We start from the raw sequence: 20,744 nt of genomic DNA, 5'->3' as shown, positions 1-20,744 counted from the left end.
AGAAATTAAAGATGATACAAACAGATAGAAAGATACACTATGTTCTTGGCTTGCAAGAATCAACACTGTGAAAATGACTATACTAACCAAAGCAATCTACAGATTCAGTGCAATCCCCATCGAACTACCAATGGCATTTTTCACAGAACTAGAACAAAAAAATTGCACAATTTGTATGGAAACACAAAAGACCCTGAATAGCCAAAGCAATCCTGAGAAAGAGAAAAGGAGCTGAAGGAATCAGGCTCCTGGACTTCAGACTATACCACAAAGCCACAGTAATCAAGACAGTATGGTACTGGCACAAAAAGAGAAATATAGATTAATGGTACAGGATAGAAAGCCCAGAGATAAACCCATGCACATACAATCACCTTAACTTTGATAAAGAAGGCAAGGAAATACAATGGAGAAAAGACAGTCTCTTCAGTAAATGGTGCTGGGAAAACTGGACAGCTACATGTAAAAGAATGAAATTAGAACAGTTCCTAACAGCATACACAAAAATAAACTCAAAATGGATTAAAGACCTAAATGTAAAGCCAGACACTACAAAACTCTTAGAGGAAAACATAGGCAGAACACTCTATGACATAAATCACAGCAAGATCCTTTTTGACCCATCTCCTAGTGTAATGGAAATAAAAACAAAAATAAACAAATGAGACCTAATGAAACTTAAAAGCTTTTTCACAGCAAAGGAAACCATAAAAAACACAAAAAGACAACCCTCAGAATGGGAGAAAATATTTGCAAACGAGGCAACTGACAAAGGATTAATCTCCAAAATATACAAGCAGCTCATGCAGCTCAATATCAAAAAAACAAACAACCCAATCCAAAAATGGGCAGAAGACCTAAACAGACATTTCTCCAAAGATATACATATTGCCAACAAACACATGAAAGAATGCTCAACATCACTAATCATTAGAGAAATGCAAATCAAAACTACAATGAGCTATCACCTCACTTCAGTCAGAATGGCCATCATCAAAAAATCTACAAACAATAAATGCTGGAGAGGGTGTGGAAAAAAGGGAACCCTCTTGCACTGTTGGTGGGAATGTAAATTGACACAGCCACTATGGAGAACAGTATGGAGGTTCCTTAAAAAACTAGTATGGGGCTTCCCTGGTGGCGCAGTGGTTGGGAGTCCGCCTGCCGATGCAGGGGACACGGGTTCGTGGCCCGGTCTGGGAAGATCCCACATGCCGCGGAGCGGCTGGGCCCGTGAGCCATGGCCGCTGGGCCTGCGCGTCCGGAGCCTGTGCTCCGCAAGGGGAGAGACCACAGCAGTGAGAGGCCCGCGTACCGCAAAAAAAAAAAAAAAAACTAGTATGACCCAGCAATCCCACTAACTGGGCATATACCCTGAGAAAGCAATACTTCAGAATATATATGCTCTAGGTAATCCCACTACTGGGCATATACCCTGAGAAAGCGATACTTCAAAGAGTCCATGTACCACAGTGTTCACTGCAGCACTATTTACAATAGCCAGGACATGGAAGCAACCTAAGTGTCCATCAACAGATGACTGCATAAAGAAGATGTGACACATACATATAATGGAATATCAATCCGCCATAAAAAGAAACGAAATTGAGTTATTTGTAGTGAGGTGGATGGACCTAGAGTCTGTCATACAGAGTGAGATAAGTCAGAAAGCAAAAAACAAACACCGTATGCTAACACATACATATGTAATTAAAAAAAAAAAGTTCTGAAGAACCTAGGGGCAGGACAGGAATACAGACACAGACGTAGAGAAGGGACTTGAGGACACGGGGAGGGGGAAGGGTAAGCTAGGATGAAGTGAGAGTGGCATGGACGTATACACACTACCAAATGTAAAATAGATAGCTAGTGGGAAGCAGCCACTTAGCACAGGGAAATCAGCTCGGTGCTCTGCGACCACCTAGAGGGGTGGGATAGGGAGGGTGGGGAGACGCAAGAGGGAGGGGATATGGGGCTACACGTATGCATAAAGCTGATTTACTCTGTTATACAGCAGAAACTAACCATCACTGTAAAGCAATTATACTCCAATAAAGATGTTAAAAAAAAAAAACACTTATTGGGCTACGAACAAGGTTACAATACCCTTAAAACTTTTCTGCATTTAATAAACTTCCAATCTAGAAAAAGACAATAAATGTGCAGGTACATACAAACATATTACGTGTCATAGAGCTAACGGCTGTAGCTGAGAAAGGATCAGGGTACGCAGAATGGAGAAGGAAGCATCAGGTTTGCCCTGAAGGACCGTAGGAGTCTTTGGAGGCAGAACTGGAAGGAAGGGTGAGGGTGGGAGAAGAGAGGAAGTAAAAGAAAAGCTTTCCGGGAGAGCAAAAGTGGGGAGCCAAGATCCAAATGAGGTGTGAGAAAGCACAGGATGATGGGAGAAAGGAAGAAGCGCCCCAGCTGGCCAAAGGTCCTGCCTGGTCACCAGCACGTGGCACTCCTGTGGAAGGAGTCCAGTCAGGAAGACTTGAGCAGCCACATAACAGACTGTTATGTCCAGGGAGGGCACAGGGTATGGCTTTGAGGTCATCCTGCATCTATTACCAGAAACAAAGAAGGCACTCAGACTCAGTTGATGAATGTAATTTACATGCAATAAAAAATACACTCAAAACATACAAACATTGGGGGCTTTCCTGGTGGTGCAGTCGTTGAGAGTCCGCCTGCCGATGCAGGGGACACGGGTTCGTGCCCCGGTCTGGGAAGATCCCACATGCCGCGGAGCGGCTGGGCCCGTGAGCCATGGCTGCTGAGCCTGTGCGTCCGGAGCCTGTGCTCCACAATGGGAGAGGCCACAGCAGTGAGAGGCCCGCGTACCGCAAAAAAAAAAAAAAAAAAAAAAAAAACCAAACATACAGTAACATAAAAACAAAATTGTATTTTTGCAAACTTTTCTTTCTTATTAATACTGAAAACATTTTATATCACAAAAACTCATGAGAAAAAATTTTAAGAAAACCAGTGTGACTGAATGTACTTTATGATTTTTTAAAATCTTGGTATGTTTGTGTTAAAACCAGATTTCTGGAGCACTATAAATTCAATTATTTAGAAAGCTAGCTTTATTGCCAGTCTTCACTGAAAATGGTGCTTCTCCTTTATAGACACACAGATCTAAACGGAAGAAATACACTGCTGGCTATATTTACTAAATCATGTTAGTCAATTTTCAATCCTATCAATCAATTGCACAAGGATTTTTGTTGAAATTCAGCTAGTCAATTTCCATCTTATCATCGGAGTTCTTTGTTCTTACACAGAATCAGGAAGCATAACATTCTTGTATTTTTAAAAAATAAGGTTAAAATTAAGTGTTAACAGGAAATTTTAAAACAGGCTAAAAGTTCATTTCCAAGTTTAAGGGTGCAGTAAAATGACTATTTACATTATTCGTAGCAAAACAAAAACAAAACAAATAACGAAGACAACTCTATACATCCATTTTCAAAATGCTCTCTAAAGCAAGAGTTTCTTTCAAAAAGCAATTTTCTACTCATTGTTAAAGTCACCTTTACTTCGAGAAAGCAGATTAAGTATTTATTTTCTCAAAAATACTAAACTTGCTAGGTAGCTTTCTACTGACAGCCGCTCATTACAGAAAAGGTCCGCAAATTTAGACCACTTGTCCTTAAGTAAAAGAAAAACACTCAGTTCACCTCAGAATAGGCAATGCTTTCAATTTTGTCACAAGATAACCAGCAAAGCTCTGTGTCTTGCCAAGTATTTTCATAGTTACTCCCAATCTCATCATAAACATTGTAAAGATTTACTACTTTGTAAAGGTCTCAGGCTGATCCCTTCTGTGCTTCTGGCTTCAATTCGTTGCTTTAAGAACTTCTCTATGCATCATGCAGTGAATAACTTTCACATGTGCTGTTCTTGCTGCAGTCCTACCCTATCCAAGAATTTTTTTTAAATTACAGTGGCTGCTCCATCACTGGTTAGAGCTAGTTTTCCCACAAAACCCTGTTTATTAAAGAAGTCGTTTCAGAATATATATGCTCTAGGCTATTCAGCAGCTCACACACAAAAAAAGTACTCAATCTGAATCTACCAAAAAGCATAAGCTGAAAACTGTTAAGAAACAATGGTGTTTGCATCATCCCAGGGCAAACCCTCCACACATCATTTATTCTAATAATTTACTTCTTGCAAACCTTCTGCAATATCTTCTGTGAATACCCCAAAAGTATTTGCTATCAAAGGAATGTGTTTATTTTGTTGCCATTTTGCTTCCCGGGAATTATTCAGCCCTTCTGCCTACTCCCTCACTCCCAGCTGGAAGAGCTGGATTTCCCAGTGCGTGCGTGTGGCCCTTTCGTCTGTTAGTATTAGACAAGTACAGAAGATGCTGTGGATTAGCTTGACCAGCTCCATGGCTGAGTAAGGTACTTTTGTTCTGCAAATCATTCTCAGCAGCGCAGCCTAGAGACCCTGTTCCACCAGCCCTTTTCCAAAATGTTGTATGTTCCTGATTCTCCATATTAAATGCCTGTCTGTGCAAAACTGGCTGCAGTTGCTCCTGCAACTGAACCTTATAGAAATGTAAGTTGCCTCAGAAGGAGTTTATCCTTAAGCTTAATGAAATTTTATAAAGTACCAGATGGAACATTATATGACTTTAAACACTGCTGCAAAATGCATAGGTGCTGTTTCTCTTCCGGATGCTTAGTTTGTAAATATTCTGCTGACTGTGAAGGCTATATACTTTCCTTCTCTAAATCTCAAGACAACATAACCACTTTGGGGCTTCCCTGGTGGTGCAGTGGTTAAGAATCCACCTGCCAATGCAGGGGACACGGGTTCAAGCCCTGGTCCGGGAAGATCCCACATGCCGCAGAGCAACTAAGCCCGTGCGCCACAACCACTGAGCCTGCACTCTAGAGCCCGCGAGCCACAACTACTGAAGCCCGCACGCCTAAAGCCCATGCTCCACAACAAGAGAAGCCACCACAATGAGAAGCCTGTGCACCACGACAAAGAGTAGCCCCCGCTCACTGCAACTAGAGAAAGCCAGCGTGCAGCAGCAATGAAGACCCAACGCAGCCAAAAATAAAATAAATGAAATAAATAAAAATTTTAAAAGATAACCACTTTGGACATGATTAGTCATTAATAAAAGTGGATATAGGGCTTCCCTGGTGGCGCAGTGGTTGAGAGTCCGCCTGCCGATGCAGGGGACACGGGTTCGTGCCCCGGTCTGGGAAGATCCCACATGCCGCGGAGCGGCTGGGCCCGTGAGCCATGGCTGCTGAGCCTGCGCGTCCGGAGCCTGTGCTCTGCAACGGGAGAGGCCACAGCAGTGAGAGGCCCGCGTACCAAAAAAAAAAAAAGGTGGATATAACTCCACACTTCAAATAATCTTTGGGAGTCAATTACTAGTTCTGCTGAGATCATTTTCTCAACCTCATTACATGATTAATAGTTTGTACAGGAAGTAGTAGCGGTGGCTCTGCCATCAATTTTCTTGTTGTTTCATATGCTTTCATTATGGGCAGTATCTCCAATCCAGGGTTTCTTTTAAGACTGCCTGTTTTGCGAGGGCCTGTTTAATTAAAACTAGACAGCAGAAGTCATGAACGTACTTAATGAACACTCATTAACTGCCATAGGCGTCAACACTCTGTTAAGTGAACAAACATCCTCTATTGACTCAAGATACCTCAGAAATCACGCAAGACTCATGATTCTGAAATACAGATCAAGTGAGGGTGTCAGTCTTGATCCACATACTAAATATCTGTAAAGTGTAATGTCTTACTTGAAAACATAAGGACTAATATGCTCTTCCTGCAGCACCAAGGAGCATCTTACCTACTCCGCATGGGCCTCTGACATACACCACACGTTAGAGACCCCTGCAGTGGGCAATGCGTGGTCTCTCAAAGTGTGTGACCAAAGGAGTGACAACCAGAGAATCATAAAGTTGTAAAGAACGTCAAGATTATCTAGCACAATCTTCTTACCTGAGAGGTGTGTCCAATGTACAATCACATACAACTGGCCTGAGATCCTTAGAAAAAAGCTTCTCTTGATAAATTTTCTAGCAAACAAACCAGTAATACCTAACCACTACTTTGTAATGTGGAAAGAAGAATTTAGTCTAAACATGGACAAGCTGAGTTCACTTGGCACAAATGAGGGGAACACAGGCCTCCGCCATCATTCTAGTGAGCACAACCATAATGGTAGACTTAATCAACCATGTGAGTTTCTAACTATGATCAGAAATCTCTACCAACACATGGTAAAAATATCAAGTTTAAGTCTGAACTTGAGAGGAAGAGCTGGACATAGACTCACCTGTAACAAGGTGAGCGCTGTTAAGTGTGGGGGGAGAAGAACCAGGACACGGCCATACAAAGAAAGGCAAAAGAGAGTTCTAAAAAGGCATGTATGATCAAGGTCAGATGCAACAAGCTCAAAGGATATCAGAATTTAAAAACAACTACAGGATTTTTTAAGTATGATAACTTAATGACCTCTGGGAAGGCTGATTAAAGTGGTAGACGAAAGAGCTAGATCAGGGAGGAAAACAGGAGTTGAGGGTGAAGGAAGTAGAAGCAGTATTAACCAGTATCATTAACCAGTATTATTATCCATTATTTCAAGTGATTTGGCAGCAATGGGTAGGACAACGTCAGATATAAATGTGCCTAAAATGGTTATGCAAGGTCAAGAGACAGACTGAGGGGAAAGGGAAAATGGTAAACTCAAAATCTGAATGGAAAACAACCCAATAGAGGAGGAAAGATTCAAGACCCAGGAGAGAAAGGACAGAGAGCTTTGGAAAAGACCCTGAGGTAACATGCACACACAAATTTTGCCCTGAGTTCCCATGGGTTAACAGACTCACTCAAATCTATCAGTTAAGAACCTCTGGAGTATAGGATTAACTTTGAAAAAAAGGACAAATGCTTTCTTCCAAATTAGAAGACAAGGACAACACACTTCAGAAAAAAGGGAAAGAGGGAGAAATTGCAGGAGCTCACATCAGCTGGCCTGGATCCCAGAGCAGCGTTTTCTGAGTATGTACTATATACCGAGTAAGCCACAGAGCACGGTTTACAGAAAACATTCCAATAACCCAGGGAGTGCAATCCAGCCTAACCCAGGGCTGTGGCCAAGCTAAGGACAGGTATCAAGGGAACCCAGAGGGAGGCAACAGCCTGGCCTAGGGTGCTGAAGGCAACACTTCCCACATGGACAGACGGCACATGACCTCCTCCTGGAGAGACAGCAGTTAACTGGGCAATGAAGGGAGAGAAACACTGCGCAGAAGCAGCACCAGCAAAGGCACAGAGGACACGGCCCGTTCACGCTATGCAGGCCACACCGTACAGGCAGAGCAACATGGCTACTATGGTGCCAGACAAAGGTGGTGGCAGCAGCGGAACAACAAGGCAGAAGGAAGCTAGCTAAGAGCAAGAAGGATGAGAACCTGTCCGTCAGCCAGAGTCTGGCAGACAAGGCGCGGTAGGAAGAACAAGTGAAGGTGTCATCAAAGAAAAGTGAGAGCTTCCAGCTACTCAGGCCAGCGGCAGGTTTATGTGTAGAAAAGGTGAAGAAAGTAGTAGCAAAGCCTGACTTAGAGACAGACAAGATGTACAGACTGGGATGAGAATAAGCAAGACTAGAATAACAGGAGGATTTTATATCTTGGGTGACTACTGATAAGTAATAAATGCCACCAGGAGCTGAAAGGTGCAAGAGAGGACCCCCGCTAGGACAATTAAAAGAATTTTTCAAAGTCAACTCTTTGGGCCTCACTTTCCTCAGCTAGCAAATACTGTCTCAGCAATAAATGTGTGTTCTGCTGTTGTCCCGTCCAGTTCTAAAGTTCTATGAGTCTGATTTGTCAATCCCAGCATTCCAACTGGAACACTGGTATGGGCATCAGTAAATGTGCAAACACATAAAGGAGTATCAAATCATGGTTTGTAGAGAGGCATGTAATTGGAATGACTGGTTGACAGATCCAACCTTCCTATTTTTCTTTTTAAAAGTGAGATACAGGGCTTCCCTGGTGGCGCAGTGGTTGAGAATCTGCCTGCCAATGCAGGGGACACGGGTTCGAGCCCTGGTCTGGGAGGATCCCACGTGACGCGGAGCAACTGGGCCCGTGAGCCACAACTACTGAGCCTGCGCGTCTGGAGCCTTTGCTCCACAACAGGAGAGGCCGCGACAGTGAGAGGCCCGCGCAGCGCGATGAAGAGTGGCCCCCGCTCGCCGCAACTAGAGAAAGCCCTCGCACAGAAACGAAGACCCAACGCAGCCAAATAAATAAATAAAATAAATTTTTTTTAAAAAGTGAGATACAATTGTTCTTTTAAAGGAAAAGAGTATATTGGGGAGTTCTCTGGTGGTCTAGCAGTTAGGATTCGGCGCTTTCCCTGCTGTGGCCTGGGTTCATTCCCTGGTCGGGGAACTGAGATCCTGCAAGCCACCTGGCGCAGCCAAACGAAAAAAAAAACAGAGAATATTGATAGTAACTACAATTTAAGCCACTTAATGAGTAATGCTGCTTTTTATGTTTTTAAAAACAGAAACCAACAACAGTATTACAAGGAAAGTCAAGAATCCACTTATGGAATTTCTTTATCCAAGGCAACCAAACAGCTTTGGCAAAGGGCTGGTAACTCCCTTCTCTAAGCTGTCCTGAGCATCAACTAGGGATGTACCTGCACTGACAGGTCACCCCCTTCAGTAATCTCTAAAGAGGGGGCTAAACTCTCAGCAGGAATTTGTAGAGAGTGTTTCCCTTGCTGGGCTACTTTCACCACAGTGGAATAACAGCCAAGCACTTCTAGAGAAAAAAATTAGCTTGTAGCAAACTATTAAATAGTTAACGATCTCACTGAATTTTAAAATAAATATAGGGACTTCCCTGGTGGCACAGTGGTTAAGAATCTGCCTGCCAATGCAGGGGACAGGGGTCCAAGCCCTGGTCTGAGAAGATCCCACATGCGTGGAGCAACTAAGCCCATGCACCACAACCACTGAGCCTGCATTCTAGAGCCCGCAAACCACAACTACTGAGCCCATGCACCTAGAGCCTGTGCTCCACAACAAAAAGAAGCCACCGCAATGAGAAGTCCATGCACCGCAACGAGGAGTAGCCCCCCGCTCACCACAACTAGAGAAAGCCCGTGCGCAGCAACGAAGACCCAATGGAGCCAAAAATAAATACAATTTAAAAATAAATAAATAAAATTAATATAATATTACTACTATATTTTAAACATAAGTACTAATCAGCTTTTGTAGAACATTCTTGAGGAAAATAAAAATCAATATTCCCATTTCATAGATGAGGCAGCTAAAAATAATTAAAATTCTAGATCACTAAATGCAATGTGGTGTCCTGAATTCAATCCAGGAACAGAAATAGATTATTTGTGGAAAAATCAGTGAAACCCAAATAAAGCCTGTAGTTAACAATATTGTACCAATTTTAATTTCTTAGTTTTGACAAATATACAAAGGTTAAGGGAGACGTCAACATTAGGGAAAGCTGATTGAAGGGGCTATAAGAACTCTCTATACTAACTTGGAAACTTTTCTGTAAGTCTAAAATTACTCCAAAATAAAAAGGTTGTTAAAAAAATCCTGGGTCATTTGAAGTTAAATTCCTTAACTTCTCATTCAGTTTCAAGATGTAACTAATAATGTACTCAAATCAAGAGAAAAATGTTCTCTTGTTCTATGAATGAGAAAAAGTTAATTTCCATAGGAGGTGTGATAATTCAATGCCACAAATATTACAGGAATTACTCTAAGATAACCTAGAAACTAACATTGATTTGAACTGTAAAAAAAAAAAAAAAGTCTTGTAGGCTCATGAAATACAAATTATTCAATTTCAGCTCATTCTAGTTATATGGTCTCTAAAATAAAGTCACCTGTGTCTCCATCTGTATTCAGAAAGCCTATAGGGTCAAAAATAGTCCAACAGAGAGAGTCATACAATGCAGAGAAGCACCCCACACTAGCACCAAATAGATATTCAATTAGTAATCAAGCCAGGAAAAAAGGCCTCAAGTTATTAAACATATATCCAAGTAAATGAAATACAAGTAAAGGTGAAAATATGAATATGAATGATTAATGAAAATCAAGCAGCTGTCTATAAGAAACCCACTTCAAATAAAAGTATATAGGTAGGTAAAAAGGAAAAGAAGAACATATACCATGCAAATATCAATTAAAAGAAAGCTGGAATGGCTATGCTAGTATCAGACAAAGCAGTCTTCAGAGCCAAGAAAACTACCAGGGATAAGAGGAACATAAATGAAAAATAGGGTCAAGTCACCAAGAAGACATAACAAACATAAATGTATATGCACCAAACATCAGATCTTCAAAGTACATGAAGCAAAAACTAAACAAAGTGTAAGGAGAAATGAAGAAATCCACAATTTTAGCCAGACTTCAACACTCCTCTCTCAGCAACTGACAGAACTAGTAAACAAAAAATCATCAGGAATATAGAATTAATGTATAACTGATTCACTTTGCTGTACACCTGAAACTAACACAACATTGTAAATCAACTATACACCAATACAAATTTTTAAAAGGAAGGAATATAGCATTAAACAAAAAAATCTAGCTGACATATGAGAGATCACTCCACTCAATAATAGCAGAATAGGGACTTCCCTGATGGCACAGTGGTTAAGAATCCGCCTTCCAATTCAGGGTACACAGGTTTGAGCCCTGGTCCGGGAAGATCCCACATGCCATGGAGAAACTAAGCCCATGTGCCACAACTACTAAGCCTGCAAGCTGCAACTACTGAGCCCGCGTGTCACAACTACTGAAGCCCGTGCTCCACAACAAGAGAAGCCACCACAATGAAGAGTAGCCCCCACACACCGCAACCACGAAAAGCCCGCGTGCGGCAATGAAGACCCAATGTAGCCATAAATAAATAATAAATATTTTAAAATATTAATAGCAGAATATACATGCTTTAAGTGAATAATTAATACTCACCAAGGTATACCATAAAACCTTAAAATTCTCCAAATAATTAAAATCATAAAAGTATGTTCTCTGACCCTACTGGAATTAGACTAGAAAACAGTAACATGATAACACAAAATTCAAGAACATACTTTTAAATAACCTGTGAAACAGAAAGATTCAAGGGTAATTAGAAAATGTTTTAAACTGAATGAAAATCAAAGTACAACATACCAAAATTTATGGGATGAAGCTAAATTACAGCTAAGAGGGAAGTTTATAGCATATGTATATATACATATATATATATATATATATATATAAAAATATGTATATTGAGAACATGCATATTAGGAAAGAAAAATAGTCTCAAATCAATAATCTAAGCTTCTACTTTAAGGAATTAGAAAAGAAAAATCAAAATAAACCCAAAGAAAGAAATAAGGCAAAGAATAAAAAATAAAATAAAAATTAAAAAAAATTTTTTTTAAATAATGAAATCAAAAAAGAAAAATAATAGAAAAAAAATCAACAAAACTAAAAGCTGGTTCTTTAAAAAGATTAAAAACTTGAGGAACTCCTACAAGACTGGCAGAAAAGAGAGAAGACAAATTGCCAATATCAGGAATCAAAGAGAGGACAGACCTCCATAGACATTAAAAGGATAAAAGGAACGCTACCGACAATTCTGCACACATAAACTCAGCAACTAAGTTGAAATGGACCAATTCTTTGAAAAGCACAAACTACTAAAATAGAAGGGAACGATTCTTAATTTGCTTTATGAGGCCAGCATTATACTAACACCAAAGCCAGGAAAGGACAATATAAGGAAACTACTTACATATATCTTATAAAAAATAGATGCAACAAAGCACAACAATATATTAGTAAAGTGAATCCAGCAATTAATTTAAAACGAGTAATATACCACGATCAAGCAGGGTTTATTCCAGGAATGCAAAGCTGGCTCAATATCCAATAATCAAAAATGTGATCTACCACATTAACAGACTAAAGAAGAAAAAACACACGGTTATATCAATAGATTCAAAAACCGCTTGGCAAATTTTAACACCTATTGAGAAAATTCTCAGCAAACTAGAAATAGAAATTTCCTCAACATAATAATGGGCATCTACAAAAAAATCTACAATAGACATCACACTTTACTGTGAAAGAATGAATGCTTTCCCCCTAAAGTCAGAAACAAGGAAATTGTACTAAAAGCCCTATCCAGTGCAATAAAGAAAGAAAAAGAAAGAAAAAGAAATAAAAGGCATACAGAATAGGAAACAAAAAAATTCACTATTCACAGACACAATTACCTACACAGAAAACCTAAATAAATCCACAAAACAACTCTCACAATACGTGATTTTAGCAAGATCAACAGATAGAAGTTGAACACAAAAATTAATCACATCTTTATATACTAGCAATGAATAAAAAGAAACTGAAATTCTTAAAAACAGCATTTACAAAAGTTGGAAAAAAAATGAAATAATTTATGAATCTAAAAAACATGTACAGGATATGTATGCTGAAAACTACGAAACACTGATGAAAGAAATCAAAGATGTGCCATACGTAAATTCTACCTCAACTTTAAAAAAAATCAAAGATAATCAAATAAATAGAAACACACACCATGTTCACAGACTGAAAGATTCAACACAGTTAACATGTCAATTCTCCATCAAATTGATCTACAGATTTAAGGCTACTCCTATCAAAGCCCAGCAGAATTATTTGTAGACCCAGACAAGCTGATTCTAAAATGCATGGAAAAGCAAAATGACTAAATAGCAAAAACAATTTTTTTTAAGTTGGAGGAATCACCTTGTTAATTTTTTAAGACTCATAGTAATTAAGACAATGTGGCATAGGCAATGGGATAAACCCACAGATCAATGGAACAGAATACAGTCCAGAAATAACCCACACAAATAAGGTTAATTGATTTCTAACACAAGTGAAAAGCCAATTCTATGGACAAAGGGTATCCTTTCAACAAATGGGTTTGGAACAAACCTGACAACTATATGGGGGGAGAAAAAAAAAAGAACCCCTACCCAAATCTGGTACCTTATACAAAATTAACTCAAAATAAATCACAGACCTAAATGTACAACTATGGCATTTTTAGAATATAGGAAAAAAATCTTTATGAGGTTTTATAAAAGAAAGAGTTCTTAGATGTGATACCAAAAGTATGACCCAAAAAAGAAATAACTAGGAAGCCGAACTTCATCAAAATTTAATTTTTTTTCTTTACAAAAAAAACAACAACCCAAAAAACAGTTAATAAAGTATAAAAACTAGGTACAGGGACTTCCCTAGGGGCCCAGTGGTTGGGACTCTGTGCTCCCAATGCAGGGGGCCTGGATTCTATCCCCGGTCGGGGAACTAGATCCCACGTGCATGCTGCAACTAAGACCTGGTGCAGCCAAATAAATAAATAAATATACATTAAAAAAAAAAAAAAAAAGACTAGCTACAGACTGAAAGGAAATGTTTGCAAATCACAAATCTGACATAGGACTCATAACCAGAATTATAAGGAACTCTCAAAACTAAGAAAATAAAACAACTCAATTAAAAATAAGCAAAGTCCTGAAATAAATAAATAAATAAAAATAAGCAAAGTCTTAAACACTTCACCCAAGAGTATACAAGAATGGCAAATAAACAAATGAAAAGTGTTCAATAACAGTAGTCACTAGGGAGGGACTTCCCTAGTGGTACAGTGATTAAGAATCCACCTGCCAATGCAGGGGACATGGTTCGATCCCTGGTCCAGGAAAATCCCACATGCCGCAGAGCAACTAAGCCCATGCGCCACAACTACTGAGCCTGCACTCTATAGAGCACGAGAGTCACAACTACTGAGCCTGCGCACCTAGAGCCTGTGCTCCACAATGAGAAGCCACCGCAATGAGAAGCTCGCTCACCACAACAAAGAGCAGCCCCCGCTCACCGCAACTAGAGAAAGCCCGCGCAAAGCAACAAAGACCCGACGCAGCCAAAAATTAATTAAAAAAAAAAAAACTGGCACTAGGGAAATGTAAATTAAAAGCACAACACCACTACACACCTATTTATTAATGGTTAAAATAATATCTACTGACAATAACAAGTGCTAGCATGGATGCAGAGCAACTGAACTCTCATCATTGCTGGTGGGAAGTCGAAATGGTGCAGCCACTCTGGAAAATAGTCTGGCAGTTTCTTATAATGTTACCACATGACCCTGCTCCCACTCCTTGGTATCTACCCTAGAGAAATGAAAATTTACTTTCACACAAAAACCTGTACACATATGTTTTATAGCAGCTCTATTTATTATCATCAAAAACTAACAGAACCCCAATGTCCACCAATGGGAGAATGGATAACTGTGGTACATCCATACAACAGAATACTACTTGGCAGTAAAAAGGAACAAACTACTCATACCTGCAGCAACCTGGATGAATCTCAAAGTAACTAAGCTTAGTGAAAGGAACCAGTCTCAGGAAGTTACATACTAGGGACTTCCCTGGTGGTCCAGTGGTTAAGACTTCGGGTGGGTGTTGATCCCTGGTTGGGGAGCTAAGATCCCACATGACTTGCAGCCAAAAAACCAAAACATAAAAGAGAAGCAATACTGTAACAAATTCAATAAAGACTTTAAAAACGGTTCACAGGCTTCCCTGGTGGCGCAGTGGTTGAGAGTCCGCCTGCCAATGCAGGGGACACGTGTTCGTGCCCCGGTTCGGGAAGATCCCACATGCCGCAGAGCAGCTGGGCCCGTGAGCCATGGCCGCTGAGCCTGCGCGTCCGGAGCCTGTGCTCCACAACGGGAGAGGCCACAACAGTGAGAGGCCCGCATACCGCAAAAACAAACAAACAAAGGTCCACATCAAAAAAAAAAAAAAACTTAAAAAAAAGTTACATACTGTATGATTCCATTTATATGACTTCCCCAGAAGACAAAAGCACAGTAAGTGGCTGTCCAGAGTTTAGGGGTGGGGGAAGAGTGTGGCTGCACAGGAACAGCAGGAGGGAGCCTTTCTGGGTAATGAAATTGCTCTGTATCCTGACAGTGGTACATGAATCCACGTGTGTTAAAGTCCAAACAACTGTACATCAAAAAATATAAATTCGGGAGAGTTCCCTGGTGGCCTAGTGGTTAGGATTCCGGGCTTTCACTACTGTGGCCCAGGTTCAATCCCTGGTCAGGGAACTGAGATCCCGCATGCCACAAGCCCAATATATGGACATACAAAATATATTTTACTACACATTAATTTTTTTGATTAGCATACAGTAAAACCCCTTAGAAAACCTCTCTGGCAGTATCTATTAGAGTCAAACCACATGTATAACTAGCAAATCCACTTAGGGTATATGCTCAACAAAAAGGAACACTCTTATCCACCAAAAACATGTACAGGAATGTGCGTATCAGCTTGATTCATATCAGCCATAAAATAAAATAAGCCAAATGTCCATCAACATTAGAATGGATAAATTGCGGAATATTCACGCAATGGAAAACTGCACGCCATGGAAAAGAATGATGACTTGCTACATCAACAACACGGATGCATCTCAAATATAATGTTGAGCCAAACAGCACCAGCACAGAGTACTTTTAAGTGAAATTCAAAAACAGGCAAAACACACAAGAACAGTGGTAGGGATGACGAGGAAGGGAACAAGGGCACATTCTAGGGTACTGGGAATATTCTTTATCTATATTCTGTATGTTGAAATATTGGTCCCATGGGTATACACATACACAGAATACTGCATCACAGAGATGCTCTCTGCAGCTTTACCCACTGTCAAACTTAGCTAAATCACATAAGGTTCTAGATCTTTACTTCCTCAGGTCACTAAGGTAAGTGTGCACTAGACAGAGTAATGACTAAACTTCATTTCATCACGGCAGCTATATCTACAACACAGGGAAGGCCTCTAAGTGCACCCCAGTATATACCCCAAGATACATAATCACACCATCTGACCACAGGATACGCTGTATGGTGGCCTTTAAACAATAACATTATCTCCTTCTTGCCACCTTTTCAGCAATGAAAGAGGATTTATGTTATTACAAATGCTCCCTACACTACATGTTTCTCTGACTTTAAAACTGTAATATCACTGTTTGAAAAGTACTTTGATCCCTACCCCAAACAGCTTCCTTTTATAAACCTCTAACAGCATTACAAAAATAGCCCTAAATTCCCATTTGAGCTCTCCAAAAGTGTAAATTTTATGTAATTTGATATCCCAACAGCTAATAACACAGATCAACTTCCACAATACAAAATTTTGGTAAATAATATGTGTATGACTTAATTTTGCACACCGATTCAACTACAGAATTCTGATGGTATAAATATTTTTATTTTGTGTAAATACCTAAATGTTTAACTGTTAAAGAGTGGGGGGCTTCCCTGGTGGCGCAGTGGTTGAGAGTCCGCCTGCCGATGCAGGGGACACGGGTTCGTGCTCCCGTCCGGGAAGATCCCACGTGCCGCGGAGCGGCTGGGCCCGTGAGCCATGGCCGCTGAGCCTGAGCGTCCGGAGCCTGTGCTCCGCAACGGGAGAGGCCACAACAGTGAGAGGCCCACATACCACCAAAAAAAAAAAAAAAAAAAAAAGAGTGGGAAAAGCCAAAATCAGTTTTATTTGAAAAAGAAAAATTGTTGGTAATATCAGGTTGTAAAAGTATCATGCACCATTTTGTCCGTAAGTAATGTTCATTGTAGAAAAGTCTTAAAGCTTGAGGCATGTGTCAAAAGGAAAAAAGAAAGCCATCAGAACTTCCACCACAAAATATTTTGATGTGTATACCCTATCAGACTTTCCTATGCAAATATATATACACACAGACACTTTACAAAAACAGCCATGCCATGCCGCCTGCAGGATTTAGTTTTCTTTTTTTTTTTTTGGCCATGCCATGCGGCTTGCAGGATTTAGTTCCTGGACCAGAGATTGAACCTGGGCCCTCAGCAGTGAAAGCGTTGATTCCTAACCACTGGACTGCCAGGAAATTCCCACAAACACTGTTTTCTATTTTGTAAGCTTTTCTCTTTCTTAATACATCATGAACACTATGAAAATTACATTTTAAAATAGAAATGCAAAAAAGTAAGATATTTTCATGATATCCTTCACCTACCAAGTTTTTACTTAGGGCTAACCCTTTATTGTCACATTAGAGCAGACCAGCACACTGGGCTGTTAGAGCGGGACTTGTCCAAGACGCATGTCATCATTTTTACATCATCATTTCACAAGTGTGAAAGCTTCATCAATAACATCCTGCAGCAGAGCCCTATAAAGCAAGCCAGGCCAGCCTCCTGAAAACGACCATCAAGCACATGCACAGCACTGTGTGCCACTAGGTACTGTGTAAGCACCTTCCAGCCTCCACGTGTTTAATTCTTCCAAAAACCCTAGGAGCCGGAAGCCATACCACCTAGAAAACCAGGGCATGTGAGGCTGTGCCTGAGGGCACAGAACCTATCCGGTTTGTGTCCCCTGACCTTTGTACACCAGAGTTTTGTTGTGGGCCAAAGACTCTATAAGCTAAGTTATGTTTTCCTACTTATCCTACAGCCCTCATTTCTTTGTAGAGGCCACCTACATGCAAAAATGCCCTCTTTGCCTCAGAAGCCGCCTCTGATGAAGGTGGTCCTGGGTCTAATGCTCAGTGCTGTGCCCAGCACACTGGGCAGTGGGCCTAAGACCCCTCCTGAGAATCAAGACAGTCCTTCCACTCTTACTTCTCTTAGACACCTTCTGCCCCGGTGACCCAATATGAAATGGAAATATGCACCCCAAGAATCATAAGCCTCTCTGGGAAATGCAGGGCCAGTACCCATTCACCATTACTTGTTGACAAACGCCGTCTTGGGTGCCTGTTCTGCCCTAGATAAGGTGTCTCAAAAAGCTCACCATCTGTAGGGAGACAATTCAGAGGTTTCAGAATTACATGAAGGATTTTTGTGATTGGCATCACCCTGTTACCATAAAGAGTACCTTTGATGCACTATTATTAAAACACTTGTGAAGAAATTTTAAAACTAAAGACATAGCTTTAAAACTTTAAAATATAGTAAAAGAGAATGTTTTTAAAGGTTCAGGTCACAACTCAACAGTACATAAGTAAAATAATATTAATAATTCATTAATAAAATACAACCAGCATTTTATTAATGAAATTGAACAAAATAGAAAAGATCAAAAAGTATCAGAGTATTGTTTTGTAAAACATGCTGTGTGAGTGTGTGGGTGGTATATTTTATTGCTGATAGTGGGTCATGGTCAAAGCTCTGGATTCATAAGTTTAGCAGAAAACAGTCCTGTCAAACAAAAATAATACTAGGCGTATGGTTATGTGAGTTCAAAAGTGTGATTAGAATAATAACTGAGGGCTTCCCTGGTGGCGCAGTGGCTGAGAATCTGCCTGCCAATGCAGGGGTCACGGGTTTGAGCCCTGGTCCGGGAAGATCTCACATGCCGTGGAGCAACTCAGCCCATGCACCACAACTACTGAGCCTGTGCTCTGGAGCCCCGCGAGCCACAACTACTGAGCCTGTGCTCTAGAGCCCATGAGCCACAACTACTGAGCCCGTGTGCCGCAACTACTGAAGCCCGCGCACCTAGAGCCCGTGCTCCACAACGAGAGAAGCCACCGCAGTGAGAAGCACGCGCACTGCAACGAAGAGTAGCTCCCGCTCTCAGCAACTAGAGAAAGCCCGCACACAGCAACGAAGACCCAACACAGCCAAAAATAAATAAATAAAAGGAATTATGAAAAAAAAAAAAAGAAGAATAACTGAACGGTTATTTTAGCCAAATATTGCAAAGTAATGGAGAATTATTAAACCTGAAATTATGGTATGAAAGGCTAGTATAAGAATTTTTATTAAATCAATAAAAATGGGTGTATTTTACACCCAACTACAGCCAATATTATAAACGCTTTTGTAAAGCATTTGTTTAGGCAGACCTCCCAGCCTCCCCTGCCCAGCAGCAACAAACACTGCCCTTAATTTACACTCCGTCGATGCAAATGCATAAGCCTCACCCTGGATCCCAAGAACTACACCTGTTTCGCTCTCCAGTGTACTGGAAAATGGCAACCTCCAGGGCTACAACCCAGCACCCAAAACAAATCTGACAACATAATCTAAAGGAAGCTCCAACTGCAGAAAACACTGTGTATTCGTATAATAGTATAAGCATCAGAGAGCCATGCCATATGCAATGATTTCTTATCTGCTCTCACTACATATCGTTTCCAACACATTTAGAATCCCGCATAAAACAATTTGTCTCGGAATGTGGCACACAAATAAATACTCCTGATGAGGCTTTTGTTGTTACCGTTGCAAATGTCTTTAAAACAACTTAATTTAATAGTCCTAATAACATAACTTTTGAAAAAACCCATTATCTTTCAGGAGACAACTAAATGAGTGGAAATGACTGCCAACTGCATACCCACGTACCAGTACTGTGTCTTGTAAAGTGTTGTGACCAAGAGCGGAATAAAAGTGGCAGCAATCCACAACTGGCAGAGGCAGTGTGTGCTAGCTGCCTTCAAAAGCAAAACAGAAAAAATTACTACTCAATTTCCTTAAGTTCAAACCCTAAATATATACCTGAGTAACCAGACCACCAATTACCTCTAAAAACTTTTTAAAAGCAGGGGTGAAGAGCCAGGGCCGCCACCTCCTAAGACTGTCAGATATCTTTCAAATGACCGTTTTGGAGAAGAACAAGAAAACTTCTAGGAGGCACTTCCCGGCGATCATTCGCCAGGCGTGGAAGAGGTGGGCACCGCGAGGGAAGCCCCGCTCGTCACCTGACTCACAATTATTCTGGAATTGCACCCGAGTAACCTCAAGGACGACCTCGGCGCGGGGCGACACGGCACCAGCCCGGATCCGTGACAGCGCCGTGCAGGTGGGCAGGCGGCGCCGCGCTCCCGGGAGATGCGGCACCTGGCGCGCTGCAGCCCGGCCCGAGGCTCGGGGCGCGTGTCGGCGGCGCCTCCCACCCCGGCCCGCGGTCCCCGCCGGCCCCGCAGGAGGCTGTCAGGGCGCCACCCGCCCGTGGCCCCCGCCCCGCGCCCGCCCCCGCCCCACCGCCGCTTACCTCGAAGTAGCCTCCGGGGGCGGCGCCGCCCGCGCCCGCGCCGAGGGGCCCGTTGGCTGCCGCCGCGCCGCCCGGGGCTGCCAGGCCCGTGGCCTGTGAGCCGCGCAGCGCCGCCGCCGGGCCGGCCTTGCCGCCGCCCGCGCCGCCGTTGCCACCGCCCGAGCCGCCGCCGCCGCCCCGCTTGTTCTTCCGGCGCTTGGCCCCGCGCTTAGCGTCGGCCGGGCTCATGGCGGGCGGGCGGGCGGGGAGGGCGCGGAGCGGGCGCGGGGCGGGCGCGGGGCCGCGGGCGGCGGCGGAGGGCGGGGAAGGCGGGGAGGCTGAGGCAGCGGCGGGACGCTCCGGCCGGCCGCGGGCGGGGGGCGCTGCGCGGGGTCGCCTCCGGGCGGGGAGGGCCGGGCGGGCGGGAATTGCGGGGCGGCCGTTGGGCGGGAGCAACGGCGAGTCCACCGGGCCCGGCGCCGCCGCTGACCAGAGTTAGAGTCCAATATGGCGGACACAAGGGGAAAGGGATCCCAGTTTACGTCGGGGGAGGGGGAAGGAGCGGCGGGGAGGGGGAGGGGTGTGGGCGCCCTCACCCCCCG

General features: G+C 42.3%; 1 protein-coding gene across 2 annotated transcripts in view; it reads right to left on the bottom strand.

Annotated features, from left to right (window-relative positions):
* The window catches only part of FAM193A (family with sequence similarity 193 member A), a gene marked incomplete at its 5' end in the record, with an annotated part of 177,018 nt that extends 156,627 nt beyond the window's left edge, over positions 1-20,391 (bottom strand). For both annotated transcript variants that reach the window (XM_079704779.1, XM_079704780.1), the window contains one exon: positions 20,164-20,391. In XM_079704779.1, the coding sequence (XP_079560905.1) occupies positions 20,164-20,391 (228 nt within the window). The remainder of the gene's footprint in view (positions 1-20,163) is intronic.
* Positions 20,392-20,744: the final 353 nt, after the last annotated feature.

The sequence above is a fragment of the Hyperoodon ampullatus genome (assembly GCF_949752795.1).
Source record: "Hyperoodon ampullatus genome assembly, chromosome: 1".
NCBI lineage: Eukaryota > Metazoa > Chordata > Mammalia > Artiodactyla > Ziphiidae > Hyperoodon > Hyperoodon ampullatus.
The sequence above is the reverse complement of the archived record's forward strand: the minus strand, read 5'-3'. Positions and strand labels throughout refer to the sequence as shown.